Here is a 20,530-nt window from a genome sequence, read left to right as displayed (position 1 = left end):
CGCCAATCGAGTTCACTGCTGAATTACGATGGCTTTGTTCTTCCTGATCGCAGAAATTGGCAGAAGCACACTTCGCCGTCAGCCCAGACTGGTAAGAGAACAATTCGATCTCATCGCAGACGCTGCCAATGTCCCCAAACACACGAGTACCTAAACCGTTATCAACATGCCGTATACCACGCAATTCTCCAGAGTGTCACGCATGGAAGCAACGAATCAGCCCGATTATTCTTTGTTGATGGTCCTGGTGGAGTCTTTACCCTTATGTTGTTGTTTTTATTATTCCTTTATATTTTACTGTATGTATTTTGTCTTATGCTCCTTTGATTTCATCCTTTGCTATGATTTTTCAAGTTATTCTTCACCTTTATGTTTTACTGTATGCTTTTCGTCCTTATGTTCCTTTTGATTTTATCCTTATGCTATGTTTCCCCAAGTACGATTTTTTCTGTTATCTATTTTTGTCTCTCCATTTAATATTATATCGATGTCTGACTATTTCTGTTCCTAACTTTGTGTACATATTGTTGTTCCTCTGTCGTGGATGAAGAAAATGATCGCTATGTGGCGGTAGGTCAGGGGGGGCAAGACCCCCGGGAAAAAAGCAAAAGAGACTGTACTACTCTGTTGTCCATTGAATACGCAAAGATTTATGCGCACATCAACTAAATCTTACCGAAAAATCAACCGCTTATTGACAAAAGATTAGAGTACCATCAAGCGAGACCTTTGGATACACAAATTCGAGTGCGGAGTTCTGAATATTGCAAATGGAGCATCCCATTCCAAACGCATCTTTAATCAGCTACTATTCCCACTAGCATCAGAGTAACAACAAACTACACATCCAAAGAACCAAACTTTGTGATCTTCAAGATCACACGCGCTACTAGTCTACATAATTAAAATCTTTGGGAAATTAGCGATTTGTAAATCACATGATCTACACTAAGTTATCAGGGCCTGTTAAACCTCTTTTTTTTATCTTTCAACCATGCCTCGCTGCCTACTTCCACAATAATAGGCGAAACAATCAGCAGCAAGATGCCGTCTGCGCCATTTATGGTCAAACAGAGCATCGTCGTCTTTCGAATAAAAATGTGAGTAGAGCTCTTTTTGAAGAAAAGTGGTTGGTGATACGACTGGCGTTCTTCTGTAGCATCATTCAATTTGTTTTTTTTGTCAGTTATACGTATATGTCCTTTCATTCTCTTTCAATTTTCAATGAATCGAATAATACATAAGCAGACGTGCTTCGATCTATGAATTCATGCATCAGTGGGGTGACTATTGTTTCATCCATGGAGAATCATATATTTTTGTCTTCAATCTTATCTTTTTTCTTTTGCTTTTCTCTCTCTCTTTCTGTTTGCTTGATAAACCCTCACTATCATTGTATCAAGATCCCATCCGCATCCATTATCCAGACCATTCTTATCCCGTGTATATAACTTGGTTGAATCGACTACAATCCTCAAAAAGGTAAGCGTCGAGTGGTCCACCATCGATTTTGCTCCGGCAAAACAGACTCACCTCTCCTTTGCTTCCATCCTTCTTCCAGCTTCCGGTTTCCGTTTCTTTTCGCCTGACAAGTTGTGGATGCTACAAGTTGACTTTCTCTCGCCATCCATCCATCCATCCATCCATCTGGCGAAACTGGATGACGTCAAAGGTCATCGTTGGTGGCGTGACTCTCTTTTTCATCAGAAAAACGCTTACGTGTCCTCTTCATGTTCCTCTCCTTTGGATTGCTTCTCATCATATGGTATTCGAGATGTCTTCCCGATTATTGTATTTTTGTTTATAGTTTGTATTTTGTATTTTATATTTCATGTACATATTCTTTTCGCAGTCTTTTCCTCTTTTTTCCCACAGGGTTTTTTATGAGGTTTTTACTGACGCGACCATTGTTTTTTTTTTATCATCATGTACTTTATTTGTTTTTCTTTCTTTTCATTCGAGGGACTCTCGATATCTGGAATCCAACTCGAAATTACCGTCACTTCTGGCCACGTCAATATTTTTTGCCTGCTCAAGCTGACACCACCGATCCATCGCTTAACCGTCCCTGGACGCAACTTTATTGTCCGCATCGAAGAAGCTTGCCTCTGGTCCGTATTTATCTGTTTTTTTTGTCCGGTTTACCATTTGGTTCAAAGGCAAGTCCAATTTCTTTTTCTTTGCTATGATGTAATGAACGTATACTAATTCAAAGTTTTTCAATGTCATATAATCCAAGTCATGTCAAGCGACCAATGGCTATTGCAAACTCAAATAACAAAGGTAAAATATCTTGACGAAAATTTGAATCAATCAAAGAGCTTACTAACTCATTTTTTTAAATACCCAACATACCCACACATCTTTCTAGATCTATCATAGCCTGGGCGGGATGGAACTGAGGGGGGGAACCAGTGCTGCCCTGCGCGTGTTCAGAAACAAATCACGTTGCAACGTATGCCATAAGGTTGTCATTAATATACCGAAGTTCCGTCAAGAGTTCTCGCCCAGGTTATGCCGTGTATGCGTTAGGCTTTTTGTCTGACGAAAGTCGCTCAATGTAAGAGGGCGGCATCCATTGCACAGCGGGTGTACGGCTTGTTACTAGTACAAGATCCTTTTATTTACTGAAATGATATGTGACATGATGGGATTCTATTATTCATTCATTTTTTCGCGTGTTTTCTCTGTAACTGAGTCCTCTGCACTGCCATCGATCTCCGGTGTTACATTATCTGCTGCGCCTGCTTCTTCTGCATCAAATAGCACACCATCGTCTGCATTGGAGGCTTGTGCCGTGTCGGAGGGAGTAGGCCGAAGAGAACTACCGCTACCGCTATTGATGTTACTGTTATTGCTATTTGCGCCGGCTGGACTATGGGCTGGCGATTGTTTGTTTGATAGTCGCAGATCGAGCGCTTTGAGAGCCAGGGCTCTAAAATATGAACGTTAAATATTAGCGACGCTCATCTCTGATATCCAGAAAAACTAACCTTCTACGCTCGGCTTCGGCTCTGGCACTTCCGGGAAGGGGAATTGTTCCTGGTCGAACCCCTGTCTGCCCTTCAAGATCGTAGGCGAAATTTCGCGCCATAGGTTTACAGCATCGCAAAGCTACCAAAATACCAAAGACGGTATTTGAAATAACTCGAATGATAGGGCTAGACAATGATTAAATTTCAATTCATATTGCTTTTGCCGCCCCACGGATGCTTACTGTAGAAATTCAGGGAAGAAAGTGGTAATCGCAAATGTCTCGCTTCGGTCACCTTGCACTCCATTTTGATATTTAAAGAATCGAATATACACCCAGCCAATGACCCAGCCGATGTTGACGAGGTTGTAGAACACCAATGCGTTGAAAAATAAGAGACCGATGATGCTTGCTGCAGTTGCAAGCCCCAGAAGATTCTATATAAAGCACGGATTTTAGCGAATGCTGAGACCTATCTTTGGAACAATTTATCTCAATTAGTTACCTTTACACGAATCGATATTAATCCACCCATAAATGCGATTCTGTGTTCGGGGATAAGGTGCTTGAAGGCTACAAGGAACGCCGAGAATATACCACTCATACCATTGATCTGCGTGTTAAATCTACCATATCATCAATAACACCAATCTGCAGATGCTTTTTTTTTCATGACCACTCACAAAAATCGCTCATCACCAGAGATATAGTAGGTTATCATGATACCGAACCACGTTACGATGTTCGAGAGAGCAGCGACCAATAAAATATACTTTAACAGTTCTCTGCTTCCCCAAGCACGTTCCAGATATTTGCCACACAATAGTAGCACAACTGTACCAAGTATAAGCTATCACAAAAACGGTAAGATGTTGAGATCTTGTACAATAGGTATGACTGTCATTGTACCGTGAAAACATTATCTTCGTAAAAAGCTGCGGTAAGAATGGTCCAAGGAGCATAATAGACCCTATTATTAATTAGAGTCGCATTAGTGCCTTCAGCATACGATCATAAGTTCGTCAGAAAGGACTTACATTCCAGGGACAAGACCGATCAGCGGGCAAATGTTGGGAATCGTCGCTTCAGGCACAGCATTCAGCTGCTGGCGATAGATATAAACGTACGATGCTCCAGAGAGCAGCACGACTGAGGTCACCAACGCCTTGGTCAATGACGGAACATTCGATAGGCTAGCTTTTAGCGCTTGAGCAGCCGTCATGATTAGCACAATCAACCAGAATAACCTCTTTGGTGAGCGCTGAATCACGGCTCTTTTGGCCTTTGAGGTCACGTGAATTTCCTTTTTCAGCCAAATTAGCATTGGTTATTTTCAGTGAGCAATGCAGTTTGACGCAGAGACAAGAACAAAGACACATACTTCACAGAAATTAAATGAATAACAGCAAGTAGCGAGAATCTCTATAGAAGCACAACTATCACTTTTTGTAATCTCTTTTGTCAAATCGAGATCGAAGGCATGTTGTTTAATAACGGTGGGCTTGTGCAACTATGAAAATGTGTATGGAAGAAGGGCAATATTGCTGGCGGAAAGTTTTCTTCGAAAGGCTGATACATTTTGCGAGAAGCGTTCCCGATCTCTCGAGCTTAGCGTCCAGTTAATACCCTCCATCAGATTATTTAATGCCTAGAAATAATGAAACGTAGGAACAATGAGGCATATTGTGCTGTGTTGAGGCATAAAATCAAATGTAAAGATTCGCTTACCGTAGTGAGGAATTCACGGCGTTCCGGCAATTGTCGGTTAATAACCTCGGTCGTATATTCCACCACTCGCTAAGCAAGAGATGTATTGAGCTAGACCTTTTTCCACCATCACTCCCTTCCTACGTGTTTACTTACATCTTTTTGCAGCAACATCAGTGCATACAACGGACGTGACAATTGCCATGGATCGATCGTCTCCTCAAAGAGCACCAATCCAAAAATACTCGTAAACAATGTGAGAAGCACTTGAGGATATTGGCTAAGGTACCCCAATAGCCAGTGACTCCCGGGACTTGAAGTAGAAGAACGTCGGCTTGCAGTGGATACCTCGGACGCATCGCTGCTTGTCGATGCTCGTCTCATCAAATCGATTTTCTCTGTCTCCTGAATCACGTAAGTGCAAATGTGATTGATGATAGAACATGCATGCGATCGGATCCAGGTTTCCTCGGACTGAACACCTTGTTCGCAAGCTTGCATTATATATAAAAAGGTTTCCACAGCCAGTGAAGGTAGTTCCGTGAATTGCTCGTGCACAAGGTAATCCATCATGCTAAAGAAGGACCGCGTCAATTTTGGAAAACCCTAAAAGAAAAACGCATGATTAAAACGGATAGCTTGTGTTGTCATTGTGTGGTTGATGATTACTAACCATGAGATCGTCTATTGGAATGCTTAGCATCATTCGGAACACTATATCGAACGCCTCATTGATTGCTTTATCACCGTATAGCCAGAAAACCCCAAAGTTAATATAGCGACCTCCTAGACATCTTCCAAACGTTGAAAAGCATATAGATATGCCCTTGTATCTGATGATATGGTTAGTATTTTTCGTTGAATCGTCTTCGGGTAAACGTTAAAAAGTTACTTGTAAGCATATTTCTGGTTATCCGCCTCAATGGTTTGTTCAAGCACGTGGCGACCTAATGCTTCATCAACCAAGTGAAATTTGGAATACGATACAGCAGATGAACCTACCATACGTGGATATGATTTGGCTCATATCGCGGAATATGAGTATGCCATTGGGTGAGGAAATTTCAAAATGCAGCCTCTGGTTTTTGTTTTGTACAAATTCAGCAAAGAATCTTAACAGAACATTAGCAATTGGATTCGGCGACCAAGCTTCCAAAGCTCGAAACACGATAGGCATATATTCCGGATAAAACCATTCGAAAAATAATAAAAAGTTTTGTCGAGTCTGAATGGCTGATAGAAAACCCCGAAGATCTCTGAATACGTCCTGTAAAGTTATCTTCGCAGTCATCTATTAGTTGCTAGCACTTCTTTGGGAACCAAAATATCATATGCCTTACTCGCACAGATTCTTGTCGAAAGGCATCCGCCGAATTTAGTAACAAAAGAGGCTGCAGTCGCAAATCGAAGGGTCGCATAAATTCGTAAAATTCTCGCTGACAGTTGTCATCCGTGAACAGAATTTTGCACAACACTTCATAGTACAACATTCGGTTCTGACGATGCTTCTCATTTCCAGCAAAAGCAAAATCACTCGACATATGATTCTGAAGCACCAACTGGGTCGTCTGCAGCTTGCGAATATTTCGTAAAGCGCTGAAGCTTATAATAAAATTTAAAATCACATACCCATACGTTCATTACCGGAAATACACAACTTACCCACTGGCCAGTTCATTGAATAGCTGCAGCGTACGGTAAATTACGTGCACGTCGTGACGCCAGATTTGCAAGTTATTCACACTGTATCATCTTTACCTCAGTTGTACATTCCATACATGAAAAAACTAATTCGCTTACATTTTTCGCATGATAATTTCGAGCATGAGCCCTTGATCCCTGATCCCGTATACTTCCGTCAAACTGTTATAAACCTATTACTGCATATTTAGTGGATCTATCATATCATCTATCGGGCTCGAGATACTGACCGCATTACTGCCGGAATCCCCAATATATGATTTGCGGAACTGTTCGAAAAAATAAATAAACGCGATGTCAAGTTTTGCATTCAGAAAATCCAGGTTTGGCCGATTTTGCAATGCTTGATAAACGTCCATAAGTTGAAGTACTTTTGTAGCCAATTCTCCATCAATGGCATCCAGATCATCAGCGCTCAGAAAAGCCTACAGATAGTTCATCGTATTAGCGATCCGTATTCCGAATTTCATTCCAAAAAATTAATAAAAAGAGACTGCTTACAGGTCGATTGCCCATAAAAGTAGCAATAGCATATACAAGCCAAGTAAACTGTGTTTCCAGTATTTCCACGGTACTTCGCAATTCTTCGTCACTTATTAAACTGGAATTCGCTCGATTAATAACTTCCTATTGTCAGTTAAAAATGAGTAAGATCGTTTTTTGTCTCGTCAGTGAATAAGTACCTGATATTGGATGGCAACGGGTTCCAAGATGGCAATAAGAGTTTGGCTAGAGTCTTGATAATTGCAACGGGCAATTTGACCAAGCATCATCATTGATTCTATCAATGCATCTTCATTTTCAAGAGGATCTGCAAATATCCTGCCGTGGTGAGATATTTCGGTATGATGGATCAAGTTGTATGCACCTTACCATCCAACATCTCTTCGATGCGAACAGGGACCGCCTCCACATTAGCCGTGAGATAAGCATGAGTAATTTCTACCGAAATATGCTCCAATTTGAGGATATTCTTTTCTCCCAGTTGCTGGTAATAGGCCATTGTCTGTGCGATCCGTGACCAAAATCCTAGCAAGTAAGGTGCGGTGTTCAGACCCCACTTCGGATAAAAGCCGCATGTCAAAAAAAATATTGCCTATCCGCAGCCTCGTATCCGTAAATTTACCTTCCACGCTTGGAAAGCTTTGACTGTGAACTGTGCAATCAGTTCGATCCACTCCGCATAGCCCGCCTTTTCGGTTATTTCGGTAAGCGGAGCTGCCGCCCGAAAACGATATAACAGTCGGCAAAATTCATTGTAATTATCCGTATCGGCCATGCCTTCAGAGGTGATAATGATGTCGCGAATTCCTTGCATCATCCGTGACACAAATTTTGAACGCTCAGCATCGCTGCTGAACAAGCCCTTTCTTGTAGACGCTATCAATACCAAGCATTCCAACACCTTTTTTGATGGTGTGAGTGATTCGGTTGGTAATCCTTTCGAAAATAGACGTCCGCCACTCACTTGCGCAGTATGAGGCTGCGAAAACTCGCGATAGGCTCTGAAGAAAGTGTCGACAAAGTTCTCTCTTTCGTAAATGGGACGCCAAGATGCGGGTATCTGCCAACATCACTTATAAACTGGAATACAACTCTGCTGGCAGGGCAAATCATACCTGTACGGTGCCTATGTCTTCTCCTGCTTCATCCAAATTGGTACCGGTGAAATCATACGACAGACATTCAATGAGGACCTTTAATGTGGCGTCTTTCATTTTATTTTCCTGATCCGCTAGTGCAATGACATGTACATTAGTTTCTCGTCGTTTCACTCTGCAAGAATGCTGCAATGAACCTTGTTCGAAAAGGAAACTCCGAAGAGTTAGATTGTTAAAGATGTCAATCGCCAGTTCAAAAAAGCCCAGTAACTGTGAATCACGGAAACCCGCCGCTTTTGCATCATGGTGAGCTTTCCTCAAATGTGTGCTTATTCACAGTTTTTTTTTTTTTTATTTACCTGCTTTTCTGAAATTGGCGGTGTTACGTGGTGCAGATGTAGCATTCATATCGTGAATGATACCAGCAAGTAATTGCATGCCGACGATCCGGTGATCCATCGATGACTACATATAGAGTAAAAAAGTCGGCAAGTTCCCATACATGTGGAGGAATTGGTCTTACCTGAAGAAACTGATTGATATCTGTCCGTATGTCTTGGTACTCTTCGACTTCGAGCCAACCTAATCGAGTCAACAAAGTCAAGATGCTGGCCATTTGAGATACAATAAACGGCTGTAGATCAGGGTGCATGAATGCATATTCCAGAAGAAAGGAACCTATAATATGTACAAATGATATATCAGCCATCGCTTTCCATACTGAGCGGCTTGAAACTTACGTAGCTGTAGCTTGGTATCAGTGGAAAAAATTGAGAACTGCGAGGAGACAAGTTGCTTGAGCCGAGATAAGCAAAACGTTTGAACGTATGGGTTGGGCGAGTTCTCCAATAAAATTCGAAGAGCTGAAGCAGTGTCAGTAGGTGTGACAATGGTAAAGAGAGGACAATTCTCCAGTTCTGCAGGTTTGGCGAGGGCAGAAGCAATGCCATTGCCAGCTTCATCAGCAAATGTAGGAAAGGAATATTCGAGCAACTTCTGTACTTGCTCGCGTTCATTCGGCGATTTTGGATTGTACAATTGCTCACACAGAGTAGCATAGTATATGATTTGTTCTTCTTGAGCCATCTTACTTATAACAACAGAGGAGAAAACGAGTGTTAGGTAGGCTGACAGTCTGTCCTGCCAGTACACTTTTATTGGTTGAAAAGAAAGGCGTGTGACCTGCAGAAAGCAAATCAGAAGAAATTGAAGCCCAGAGCTGCGTTATTTCGCGGCATGAATATGATAATACGTTCAAGACTGGACAGAGATTCATACTACTACAACATGTTTTGCTTTTGCACTTTTGTATATAATATTTCGTTATGCGATAACAGGAACAAAAGCCATTGCTAATCAGATGCTTACTGACTGTCGCTTTCTGAAATTCCGACCCGTTGTTCAAAAGCGACGCATTATCCAATCCAGTTGTGTCTATCTGTTGTTTTGGCAGAGCGAGGAAATAAGCGATATATCGCACAAGCAAAACTTTTTCTCTAATATCAGGTGATTCGATGAATGTAACGAGCGAATATGGTAATTACTACCCGTTGTCTTTTATCAGCTCAGTTAACACCTGTATTTGTAGGAAAATCATGCAATATAAAGAGTGAAATTTGGTTTGACAACAGTTCCTCTTGTCTTTGGATAACAGTGACTTCTTCTATCGTTGCATTGATACGAGTTAAAGATGAAGCTTAGATGATCATGGCTTCCAAGACGTCTGGCAAACTAGATTGGCTGTTCACTTGCTCTATTAGTCAATAGAGACTATGATAACAACTTGATAGGGTTTAAGATTGTTTCAAGAGGACCTTTATTACAGAGATTTGAATATGCCGGTTCATGCATTGACTATCCATAAATGGCCATCAATAATAATGCCAATACGTTCCTGAGTATTGATGACATGATATCCCCACTGCAATCGCAAAGTTAAGTATTTCACAGAGTCGAATGTATCAATGTGAGCTTGGACTTGCCAAAGAAGGAGAGAATTCCAAAGCTGGGGGCCGCATCTTTGCCGAAACCGTTTCAGGAATAAAACCAGAATAAGAAATCACCTTCCCGAATGGTGAGCCTCGCTTATCACAATCATAGTTCTGCAAATCAATTTACGATCGTCAATTCGGTACCACCGTTCAGGATCTTGATAACATCTATTTTGAGTAAACATCCGGCTATCACAAAAGATGGAAATTCAAACGACGCCCGAATCAAAAACTTGACCAATTCAAAGTATTGTGATTAGGATTTCCTTGAGCAGCAGATCATGCATGCCATTGTGCATAGAGTACGGTGGTAAAAGACTTGCACGGAGCAGCTCATGTGTTTCTCCAAAGGATTCTTCCGGTCCCACACTCTTTAGATCGGTCGCTGAGTTGCAAACGAGTCATAAAGTTCTCCACAAATTGACAGTCAGCCGGAAATCTTTCATTGGGCTCTCCGTTTCCCCAGACAGAAAATTTAGCTCTCTTTTTCTTAACCATGTCGGAAGCTGCTCCTAAGCGTGAGTGAATTTTTTTCCATATCCCACATCAATAGACTTATGTATTAACCTTTTCTTAGCTTTGCCTTTTGGATATCAGTTCTTGTGTGGCGCCGTTGCTGGCGTCTCCGAGATTCTTGCGATGTACCCCTTGGACGGTAAGTATTGGCGGCATTGAGGCAGTGTCACGAACCTGAGTCTGACATTCCAAACCCTAGTCGTTAAGACACGATCTCAATTGAGCACCGGTGCCAAGGTTGGCGTTGTTGAAACCTTCAAGAACATTATCAAAACCGAAGGGTAAGCTTGAGAACGGGTGGTTTATGGTAATTTTCAAGCTTTCATTAACACGAAAAAAATCTTGTGTTCAATTGAAAAATAGTGTTGGAGCTCTTTACCGTGGTATTGCCGCTCCCATTCTCGTTGAGGCTCCTAAGCGTGCTACCAAATTTGCTGCCAACGAGCAATATACGGCTTTGTACAAGAACTTGCTTGGTCTTGATAAAGTGACTCAGTCTTTGGCTATCTGTACCGGTATCAGTGCAGGTATTACCGAAGCTTTCCTCATTGTGCCTTTTGAACTTGTCAAAATCCGCATGCAAGACAAGGCCAACAAGTTGAAGTATTCTAGCGCCAACGATGCTTTGGTCAAGATCATGAAGCAGGAGGGTCCTTTGGCCTTGTACACTGGTCTGGAGGCTACAGTTTGGCGTCACGCTACCTGGAACGGTGGCTACTTTGGTGTGATCTTTACTGTCAAGGGCTTGCTTCCCAAGGCGCAGGTACGTTGACATTAACAGGGAATGAAGGATTCGGTTTGATTAACAGGAAGGAAAAAACATTGGTAGACCAAGAACGAACAGCTTGGTTTGAACTTTGTTGCTGGTACCGTTGGTGGCATTGCCGGTACCGCTATTAACACCCCATACGATGTCGTGAAGACCCGTATTCAAGGCTACATGGGTGTTGGTCCCAAGAAATACAACTGGACTATTCCCGCCATTGTCACCATCGCAAAGGAAGAAGGGTAAGTTCGGGGAATGCAATTCTGGCAAAAACGATTTATTAGACTTACATGCGTCAACTTTGTCCTATTAGTGTTGCAAGCTTGTACCGAGGCTTCTTACCTAAAGTTCTTCGTCTTGGCCCTGGGTAAGTTATTTATTGACATTATGGGGAATCCCCAGTAATAATTTTCTGATCGTGTTTCGCAATAGTGGCGGTATTCTGTTGGTGGTCTTTGAAACTCTGTCGAGCTTCATTCGCCGCAACGTCCTCAAAGAAGAATAAGCATTCATACATAGATTATTAATTTTTTTCTTTTCATTCAAATGAATATCGAGCTGGTCATTGCTGCTGCTGCAACGCGCAACGCAGTTCCCATGTCAAACAAACACAACAGCAATAAATCTACACTCCGATAGACTAATTCCTGGGTTATGTTGTTTTTTACGCGAGCGATGTCGTAGACTTTACAGTTTAACAACGCCAGATCGTAATACTCGAGGAAAAGCCGCATTGTATTTGCATTTGATTCTACGATGTACTTCTGAACGGCTCTTTGATGATGGAGGAGAATTCGGTATCAATACGTGGTTTAGGTGTTGGTGCGAAAGATGGTCAAGATCAGAAATGTCGCTGTTTTAATTATGGATAATGACAGTTGTGTGAATAAAGATGTGGTTGGTTTTTGTTCAATACAGGTAGGAGATAAGGGAAGCTTGAAAATAGACAGGCTGTACAACTAAAAGATAAACTCTATCATGCGTCCTATATTTTTGTTATAAATTAAGAGCTGGTAATGCTCAGTTCGTCCAAAACTGGAATGATAAAGAGGTCCGATTTTTCCCTTGAAAACCGGAAAAACCCATCAGGGGTAGGCCAGTCCAGATAACCATTCCCGCCGTAACACATGATCTTCGTCATACAATAAAAAAAATAAGCTCTTGCCCATTGTTGTTTTCAAGAACATGCTCTTCGTATTACTACTTTAGGAACACTGCGATAATCAGAAATCATACGACAGCCATCTGAGGATACATGCCTGAAATGGCATTCATGAGCGCGTGATAGGGCGGGGATTGAATTTGCCCCGCGAAAAATCAGTCGGAAGATGGATGACAGCTCGATGAGTCTATTTGTCTCTGTTTGTCTTTTTTTTTTTTTTTCTTGAAAAGCAAAACATCATATACCACAAGCTTTTCCATCAATTAACAACGGATTGTCAATAGCAAAAACTTTGACTGCTCTGTGATGTTATGATGAATGTCATCACATAGAGAGGAGATAACATGGTCGCTGTGAATAAAATGGCGGGTCTCTGTCCAAGTTCAAACAAATCAGTTCAATATCAAAGACTTCTTCTGGTATTCTGAGATAGCACTTGATTTACATTAACTGGGCCAATCAGCCAAAAAGCTGTGGTATTATTATTCTATCTGATACCTGCTACTGTCATCCTTCAACTGTGCCACTGAAGAAGATAGGCTTGAACAATAAACGGTCATAATTTTTTCAACTCATTTGCTGGCAGCGTATAATTGCCCTTTCTACAGCAAGTCCAATTGCGCGAGTAAAAAGCATCGATAAATTACCAACGTACGTGTTGGATAAAGCAAGATTTTTACAGATTAACAAATGCGTGCACAAACAATGGGCTTTGTAGAGCGATGGGATTCGGTCGTGCTGTTTTCGTTTTCTATTTCACATGGGAACGACTGGTGTCACGAACATTGGGCAAATTTGTTTGATGCTGACCCATCCTTTCCAATTTTCATACTCCGTCACCCTTTTTCTTCCCCAAATGCCCACTGAACCCACTAAACAACAGCGTGAGGACGATTCAGATATCGATGACTTGTTGGACGGTATGTATTATTCGTTGGTTCCGTATGCTATCGCACTAGAATATGGATTGACTCGATATTCTCCCCTGGAATATTTAAAGATGTCCTGGATGACCTCAACGATCTCTCCACCGCTGAAAAACCAGCAGCACCGCCTGTGAATCAACATAAAACAACTGTAGCTGATGTACCCGAGGAAGGATTGGACGATATGCTCGATAGCGAAGAATTCTCAAAGCAGTTGGCAGCAGGCATGGAAGAGCTCATGGGCCAGTTTGGTCAAGATGAGAACATGATGGAGGCTTTCGAGAAAGTGTGGAAGTCGTTGGATGCAGAGAATCTGACAGGGGCAGCAACTGATGCGGAATCTTCGAGTCAAACCGCTAGAGATATAAATGACACAACGGGCTCCAAACCATCCGCAAAATCCTTCCAGGATACAATTGCCCAGACGATGGATAAACTCAAAGACAGTTCCAAACAAGTGGATGTAAGTTGGTTCTTCTATTTTCATTTCAAGATCGACAAGAGGGAACCATGATCTCACAATCACCAATATCAGTCATCCATGGCTGAAGAAAATGAGGACGCATTTATGGCCGAATTGATGAAGCAAATGGAGTCGCTCACAGATGGTGGCGAGTTCGAAAACGTACTGGAGGGTATGATGTCACAATTGATGTCCAAGGAAATGCTGTATGAGCCGATGAAAGAAATGGCACAAAAGGTAGGAATGAAGTTCAAGCATTAATTTCACATGCATTTTTCTAATATGGGCTCGCTTAGTACCCTGAATGGTTGGCAGAGAACAAAGACAAGATTACCCAAGCTGAGTATGAGGATTATTTGAAACAACTGGACGTTTGCAAGCAGATCGTGGCCAGATACGAAGACCCAAAATTTGATGAGAAGAATGAAGACCAAGCAAAAGGAATTATGGAACTAATGACAAAAATGCAAGACCTTGGTCAACCACCAGCGTCCTTATTAGAGCAAATGGCACCCGGCATGGGGTTGGGAAACGGTGAAGGCATGCCCGATCCGAAAGATCTTGAGAACTGCAACATGATGTAATATAAAGAGTTAAAAAAAAGAAAATAAAATCGAATACCTACAGTATATCTAATGAAAAGGGGTTATTTTTTTTTCTTTAATGCACGCGAAAGAAGGGAAAAAAAAAGATGGGATGTAAAATAAGTTGTTGAATCTATAGAAAAATGCGAATGTCTATTCTCTCGAAATGTCACGACCCAAAGCCGTCTTCTTCAACCAATCTGTGATGACAAGTGCGCGGTTACGTCCCGAGAACAAGTTGGAAACATAAGCGGAACGCCAGAAAGCGTAAGTGGCTAAAAGAACGAGATTGTATCAATATCATGCTGTTTGTCATTGCGAGCCGTAATTAATACGTACCAACACCACCGGAGGCCAAGTTGCCTTGACCAAAAGGCAAATCAGCAATGGCTTTGTCGGAGCCGATGTAACTGTGGAAAAAAGGAGTGTTATAATTTTCTACATTTAGGCATGCAAAGGTCTTAAATCGATGATACGTACCACAGGGATCCTTGATGAGAGTAATGGAAGGGCTTGATGTCTTTCACCTTTTGCAATTTGCGCTCCTTCTTCTGCTTCTCATCCAAAGTCGTTGCTTGCTCAATCTCCGATTCCAAATTTTCTCGTGCGGCCAACAGTTGGAAAACGCGTGCCAAATATTTGCCCTGCTGGGCAGCGACCTGAGCGGTAGGGGCGTATTTGGTGGCAGTAGCATCACCCACGGCAAAGATATCCTCACTGCCCTTGAGACGCAACCAGTCGTCCACAGTCAATCCTCGGCGAATGGTCTGAGTCTCGGGGAACTTCTCCATCAGATTGCGAATCAGAGGTCGAGAAGTGTTACCCGTGGCCCACACTAACAAACCATAGGGAATGGTATCTGCAACACCGTCAGGGCGTTGAACAACGATTTCCTTTTCACGAACTTCCTTGACCATGGTCTTGGTGTGAATCGTGATGTTTTGTTCCTTGAAAGTGGATTCGGTGTAATCGATCAACTGCTTGGAGAACGCCGGCAATACATTCGGCAAAGCTTCCACCAATGTAATCTTGACCTTACCAGCCAATTCTAGCAGAAGACAACAACAAATTTCATCGTCAGCCAAACGTCAACTTTTAAGAAAAATCGCCATGTTATATTATCTCACCAGGATACCAGGCTGTAAGATCATCCATCAAGAAATCATGCAATTCAGCAGCATATTCGATACCGGTAGGCCCACCACCGACGACGACCATATGCAACAAGCGGTCAATTTCCTCGGAGGATTGGCCAGGGAAAGCAGCCGTTTCAATACAGTCCATCAACTTGGTTCGGATTCTTTGCGCATCCCACACTTCCTTGAGGAAACAACCGTATTGCTCCACACCCTTGATACCAAAAGTCTGGTTAGTGGCACCCACACCAATCACCAAGTAATCGTAGGGCAAGGTGCTGATCTCTTGCGATCCCTTGACTTCGGAGTTATCAATGATGGTGATTTCCTTCTTCTCGGGATCGATTTCGGTACACTCAGCCTCATACACCTTGACAACGCGAGACTTGTGACGAGTGATGAATCGCACAGGTTCGACAATGGAACGCACGTCAACCGTACCGACAGTGCAGCTTGGCAACAAAGGAGTGAATAAGAAATAATTTCTCGGTGATACGACAACCTAAAAAAAAGGCACCGCACGAAAAAAAATTAATTTCATCATATGCATGTCTCCACCATTACACAAACACCATCTGCATGGCACGTTATACCTACCACATTATACTGATCGGTATCAATAGCCTTTAAAAATGATGTCGATGCCCAACCGCTACCGAGAACAACAATTGTCTTCTTGGCAGGATCGATCTCGTCCTGAGTCGTGGGATGACGGTGCTCCCACATGGCTAATGTTTGCCATTTGACATTAGCAAACCGGATTTCCTGACCTTTTTTTTTCCCCAAGGAATGAAACACTTACCATAACTTCCATACGCAATAGCACCCACTGTTCCGACTTTCAAGCCGGTCTTCACCATTCTCCATTTGGAATATTTTTTAGGGGCAGCTGCCACCGTGCTCGCCAAACGTCTCTGTTGTTGACTGGCGGCGATCGCGGAAGAACGGACAACAGCACGGCTGGTCCAAACTAAAGAGGCATTGTTACATCGTCATCATTTTTTAGTTTCCCTTTGTCCGCGACAGACTGTACCTCGTAATGGACTGATTCGAGATGCAGCTTGCATAAGGGGAGAAGAAGTTTGATTGGAAACAAAAGAGATATGAAGAACGGGAAAAACGCGAGAGCAGAAAAAAAAGGGAAAAAGGACGGGAACGAGCGGGGTAGCAAATAGAGATAGGCGGGGATCCAAGACCGATGAACCTTTTGACAAAACATGAATTGCCCAGGGGCGAATGCCCATATGATAACAACCAACGTGGCTTATGATTCTGTTCCTAAAAAGGAAATCCGTTGCCCGATCAAGACCGTGATTTCAGCTGATGATGGTCAGACAATTCCTCCAGCCAGCCAATCACATTTCTGGATGATTAATCTTCTGCGCAAAACGTCGGTGCTTGACCGAAAATAGGGAGGGAATTCAGGATTGTATCGCCGAGAAGAGAACATTATCACGGATGTTCATAACAATGTCATCATACTTCCCGTCAGATGACAACTGGCACTTTAGGCGCACAGTAACTTGTTCATGAAACAAGCGCACGGTGTCTACTGCATCCGATGAGAACGACTTGGTTTCATGCCGCATTTTCACAATACGGGAGGTCACCGTATATACAAATAAGGGAAGTGGCAAAAAAAAAAAAAAATTGGGACTTCATATTCAAGTGGGGGAGGGATTTCCCGATGCAGCTGTATCAAGATAATAGTCGGTTTCAGACATGAGCGGATATCAGATGGCGGGCAAAACCAACGCAAATTTTTTTAAACCATCGTCAGTCTGAAAGGTATCAATCAAAGCATTTCCTTGTCAGTTCTTTCTTAATACGCCTATTTATGTCAATGTTTACGCAAGTTAAATGGTGCATGCACGTTTTTGTTTACGGGGATGGGTATCAACCTAGGCATTCTTCCTGATGTGGTTGAACGGAACATTCTCTTTTTTGCAAGGGACTAACGGTCCAAACTTTATGTCATCGACCGTAACATTTGCTGCTCTGAAAAGATTCTTTGTAGACAAATGACTTTGAATTCGGACACATTTGTATAAAGTGATATTGATCGAAGAAAAGTAGAAGCCGTGGCTCCTTTCTCAACAAAGGGGAATTTTGAAGCTGAAGATTCATATGGCACGAAACAGAACAGGTTTCACAAAAGTCAACAACCGAGATTACCACAACCATGTGTCATGAAAAAAAAAAAAAAAAATTCTTTATCCCCAACTTTATATTCTGATCTTCCTACTGTAGTTTAGAAGCCACTGTCGGTGCTGATTTCAAAATAATTCACGATCTCAGTAACTATGATAGTCCCCCTGATAATGCAACTAAAACTGTCCTGAAAGCTTGTTTATTCAAGATGAAGTTGAATTTTTCTTAAAATGATAGATATGTCAGGTTTATTCATGAGTTAAATATATTACAAAATGGTACAAAAAAAAGCAAAATTTGGAAGTGAATGAATTTATCGGGATTTCTTGTTTTCGGTGACAGGGTCTTCGACCATCAGCTCCATACCATTCTTCAAGACACCGACACGCATGCTTGTCAAAAGATTGCGTGCGCCATTGGAATGGTTGTAGACACCTCCGTTGAAAGACGTAGTCACGTCTTTGCCAATACCAGCGGTAATATACTTGTCACCTCCAGGATGATCAAGGTGCTCCACATCGTACAAGATACCTTCAATAAGAATCCATTGCTTGTTGTGTTTGTTGACCAATGTTTGGAATTCTTCCCAAGTGTAGATCGGAAGATCCTTCAACGGGGTACCATAGGTTAATTGACGCTTCTCAGCCAATAACTTCTTTTCAGCCATTTGGATCTGGCCCTTCTTGATTTCGTTGCTGGGGAATTTCTTGAGATCGTATGTCAAACCGAAGAGCGACAATCCCTTGATAAGCCATTTGGTAGGATCGTATTGATAGAACTTGATAGCGTTACGGTAATCCTGGGGGAATTCGTGATGGAAGTTGTGGTAACCTTCACCGCATGTCACCAAAGCAGTAATCCAATGGTCACGGGGCGTATGGAAATCATCAAATGTTTGTTCACCCAAGAAATGAGCAAGTGAGTTGACACAAAATGTAGCATGATGGATGGCAACAAGACGAATAACACCACCGTAAAAAAATCCTCCCTGTAATGGTAAAAATTCAAATGATTAGTTATTGCAGGCCAGAGGATCATTGAAGCAATAAAAGAACACTTACTCTGAAGTCATCCCACAACAAACCGGCTACCAAGGTGGGGAACAGGAAAGCCATACCAAAGGCAAAGAACAAGTAGTACTTGTGTTGGAATTTGATAATGGGATCAGCCTTAAGATCAGCGACATCAGCATAACCAATGCGAGTGTTGGGACGATTCACAAGCATCCAGCCAAAGTGGGAAAAGAAAAAGCCACGGGGAGCGGCATAGGGGTCCTTATCAGAGTCTGTCCATCTAAACGTTACAATTGAGTTAGTTTTTGTCAACACATTATGATACCAACAGAAAAAGGGCAGGAAAGCTTACCGGTGATGAGCTCGATGGCCGCGAGACCACCATCGAATCGAGCCTTGAAAGGCACCACTACCTGCAAGGCACAAAAGCCATTTCACAGGAAGTGTAGCTTGATATGAGCGGTGAGCCCACAGACGATGATAGCCTAAAAATACGAAATTATAAACACGCCTTTTCATCTTTCAATGTGAGTGTTCATTTCAGCCTACTGTACCTGCTGTAATACCGAGGCCAGTAACGAAATAATAAATGATGGAAAAAATCAAAGTCTTGGTCTTCAATTCGGTGGTGAAGGCTCCATAGAGACCAATGAGAGGAGTACTGAGCAACAAGATGCTTTGTGGCCAGTTGACGTGCTTATGAAAATTGGTCAAAGTGGTCGGCTCGTCAAACAGGGGAGGCATGTTAGTTGTCAGGACAGGCTCCTTTCGCGATTCCGATCGCGTATAGGCATACACAATTTCTGCCTCTGTCGTAGTAGTGGTAGACATTTTTTGTTTTTTACTTCACTGTCAATGAAAGTGAAAGAAACAGTTGATTCATTCAGCGGAGGGAATGCCATGCCCTTTTTAAATGAATGTCGAGATCCCATGAACAATTGTTGGGATAGTGGGGGGAACCGGTTGGGGTTCGCGGTGCATCACCGAGCCAATAATATGAAGAAGAACGTATGTCTCGTTTGATATCGGTGAACCATGTCCTACTGGTCTTTATTTTTTTCACAAGGCAATTACCAAGATACCATTCTATCCCTTTTTCTTTGCTGGCTACAATACGCCGTGTATTAACTATTGATATATTTTCTAATAGTCATTGCCTATCTTTTTCACGTAATTTCAATGATAATGTAGTGTAAATGTGGATACTTTCATTTTATTGTTGGGATAATGTTTCAAAAGATTTTTTTCTTTCTAAATGGAAATGGTGTGATCAAAATTTCGAAAATTGGATGATAAAAAGGAAAAAAAAAAAGTCAGATTTCACTGCTGCAAAAGCTCCGCGCAGATCACTTTGATGAATTTTTTTTTTCGATCCGCCAAGCCGTTGCCCAACTTCTCAACGATTGGGGTCTTTGCACGTTTTTTGGAATCCAGTGACAAAAGTTGTTTCTGATTTTTTTTCAAAGTGAATTCTCAATGAAGATTGTTGGGAAAACTTATATATCAGATGGAAAATTGAAAAATAAACCCCAGACCTCTTTATGGTATCGGGGCCATTGCTGGTTTTTTTTATTACCGATTGCTGACACATCTCTGCGCACGGATAAATTGCAATGAAATCATTTCTACCGTGAATGCCTTTTGCCCAGTGGAACAGTGGACATTAATGCACACAAACACTCAAGGTTACACCTTGCTATTTTTGGACAAAAGAAGACCATCCATCACCAAAAAGGCGACTCGTTTTTTATGCTCTTCTGGGATAGTCTTATTCATCAAACGTTGATACTTCTGGTAAACACAGAAGCTTGAACTAAACTATCAAAAGTATAGCGCAAG

The 20,530-nt window shown here is 42.0% G+C and overlaps 6 protein-coding genes across 6 annotated transcripts; 2 read left to right on the top strand and 4 right to left on the bottom strand.

Annotated features, from left to right (window-relative positions):
* Positions 1–2,575: 2,575 nt before the first annotated feature.
* Positions 2,576–4,206, bottom strand: BYT42DRAFT_561456 (eukaryotic integral membrane protein-domain-containing protein). The gene is made up of 7 exons (XM_051567368.1): positions 4,012–4,206; positions 3,884–3,944; positions 3,658–3,824; positions 3,480–3,600; positions 3,218–3,411; positions 2,994–3,161; positions 2,576–2,935 (listed from the first exon to the last, which is right to left on the bottom strand). Exons 1-7 carry the CDS (start codon positions 4,194–4,196, stop codon positions 2,659–2,661), a joined length of 1,173 nt encoding a protein of 390 aa, XP_051426658.1. The 5' UTR covers positions 4,197–4,206; the 3' UTR covers positions 2,576–2,658.
* On the bottom strand, positions 4,207–9,159 carry BYT42DRAFT_528962 (armadillo-type protein). Its single transcript, XM_051565383.1, has 19 exons — positions 8,724–9,159; positions 8,507–8,661; positions 8,343–8,448; positions 8,002–8,276; positions 7,851–7,946; positions 7,509–7,787; positions 7,256–7,442; positions 7,066–7,193; positions 6,884–7,009; positions 6,613–6,807; positions 6,482–6,555; positions 6,344–6,424; positions 6,022–6,283; positions 5,684–5,960; positions 5,574–5,628; positions 5,355–5,514; positions 4,838–5,287; positions 4,703–4,771; positions 4,207–4,622 (listed from the first exon to the last, which is right to left on the bottom strand). The coding sequence occupies exons 1-19, from the start codon at positions 9,067–9,069 to the stop codon at positions 4,485–4,487; spliced, it is 3,459 nt and encodes a 1,152-aa protein (XP_051426657.1). The 5' UTR covers positions 9,070–9,159; the 3' UTR covers positions 4,207–4,484.
* Positions 9,160–10,426: 1,267 nt separating this feature from the next.
* BYT42DRAFT_561447 (mitochondrial carrier domain-containing protein) lies at positions 10,427–11,900 on the top strand. The gene is made up of 7 exons (XM_051567367.1): positions 10,427–10,492; positions 10,552–10,629; positions 10,690–10,771; positions 10,854–11,253; positions 11,320–11,498; positions 11,570–11,623; positions 11,689–11,900. Exons 1-7 carry the CDS (start codon positions 10,471–10,473, stop codon positions 11,759–11,761), a joined length of 888 nt encoding a protein of 295 aa, XP_051426656.1. The 5' UTR covers positions 10,427–10,470; the 3' UTR covers positions 11,762–11,900.
* Positions 11,901–13,221: 1,321 nt separating this feature from the next.
* Positions 13,222–14,547, top strand: BYT42DRAFT_249027 (Pex19 protein). The gene is made up of 4 exons (XM_051562702.1): positions 13,222–13,338; positions 13,419–13,807; positions 13,880–14,044; positions 14,104–14,547. The coding sequence occupies exons 1-4, from the start codon at positions 13,275–13,277 to the stop codon at positions 14,389–14,391; spliced, it is 906 nt and encodes a 301-aa protein (XP_051426655.1). The 5' UTR covers positions 13,222–13,274; the 3' UTR covers positions 14,392–14,547.
* On the bottom strand, positions 14,545–16,594 carry BYT42DRAFT_611843 (uncharacterized protein; the record flags this gene model as incomplete). Its single annotated transcript, XM_051571555.1, has 7 exons — positions 14,545–14,666; positions 14,731–14,801; positions 14,872–15,439; positions 15,519–16,029; positions 16,125–16,255; positions 16,330–16,497; positions 16,561–16,594. 7 exons carry the CDS (start codon positions 16,592–16,594, stop codon positions 14,545–14,547), a joined length of 1,605 nt encoding a protein of 534 aa, XP_051426654.1.
* Positions 16,595–17,991: 1,397 nt separating this feature from the next.
* BYT42DRAFT_491174 (stearoyl-CoA desaturase) lies at positions 17,992–19,522 on the bottom strand (the record flags this gene model as incomplete). The annotated part of the gene is made up of 4 exons (XM_051564054.1): positions 17,992–18,666; positions 18,740–18,971; positions 19,044–19,176; positions 19,246–19,522. The coding sequence occupies 4 exons, from the start codon at positions 19,520–19,522 to the stop codon at positions 17,992–17,994; spliced, it is 1,317 nt and encodes a 438-aa protein (XP_051426653.1).
* Between the last annotated feature and the right edge of the window lie 1,008 nt (positions 19,523–20,530).

The sequence above is a fragment of the Radiomyces spectabilis genome, assembly GCF_025331425.1.
Source record: "Radiomyces spectabilis strain NRRL 2753 chromosome Unknown BYT42scaffold_3, whole genome shotgun sequence".
NCBI classification, from domain to species: domain Eukaryota; kingdom Fungi; phylum Mucoromycota; class Mucoromycetes; order Mucorales; family Radiomycetaceae; genus Radiomyces; species Radiomyces spectabilis.
The sequence above is the reverse complement of the archived record's forward strand: the minus strand, read 5'-3'. Positions and strand labels throughout refer to the sequence as shown.

Excerpts from the sequence above, each read along its gene's own strand:
- BYT42DRAFT_249027 (XM_051562702.1), top strand. The coding sequence starts at position 13,275 with ATGCCCACTGAACCCACTAAACAACAGCGTGAGGACGATTCAGATATC. Across the intron at positions 13,339-13,418 it reads TATCGATGACTTGTTGGACG|ATGTCCTGGATGACCTCAAC; the intron begins GTATGTATTATT and ends GAATATTTAAAG. Across the intron at positions 13,808-13,879 it reads ACAGTTCCAAACAAGTGGAT|TCATCCATGGCTGAAGAAAA; the intron begins GTAAGTTGGTTC and ends CACCAATATCAG.
- BYT42DRAFT_561447 (XM_051567367.1), top strand. The coding sequence starts at position 10,471 with ATGTCGGAAGCTGCTCCTAAGC. Across the intron at positions 11,499-11,569 it reads ACCATCGCAAAGGAAGAAGG|TGTTGCAAGCTTGTACCGAG; the intron begins GTAAGTTCGGGG and ends TTGTCCTATTAG. Across the intron at positions 11,624-11,688 it reads GTTCTTCGTCTTGGCCCTGG|TGGCGGTATTCTGTTGGTGG; the intron begins GTAAGTTATTTA and ends GTTTCGCAATAG.
- BYT42DRAFT_561456 (XM_051567368.1), bottom strand. The coding sequence starts at position 4,196 with ATGACGGCTGCTCAAGCGCTAAAAGCTAGCCTATCGAATGTTCCGTCA. Across the intron at positions 3,412-3,479 it reads TAATATCGATTCGTGTAAAG|AATCTTCTGGGGCTTGCAAC; the intron begins GTAACTAATTGA and ends TGCTTTATATAG. Across the intron at positions 2,936-2,993 it reads GCCGAAGCCGAGCGTAGAAG|AGCCCTGGCTCTCAAAGCGC; the intron begins GTTAGTTTTTCT and ends TTCATATTTTAG.
- BYT42DRAFT_528962 (XM_051565383.1), bottom strand. The coding sequence starts at position 9,069 with ATGGCTCAAGAAGAACAAATCATATACTATGCTACTCTGTGTGAGCAA. Across the intron at positions 6,284-6,343 it reads TTCAATGAACTGGCCAGTGG|CTTCAGCGCTTTACGAAATA; the intron begins GTAAGTTGTGTA and ends TTTTATTATAAG. Across the intron at positions 4,772-4,837 it reads TGATGTTGCTGCAAAAAGAT|CGAGTGGTGGAATATACGAC; the intron begins GTAAGTAAACAC and ends TCTCTTGCTTAG.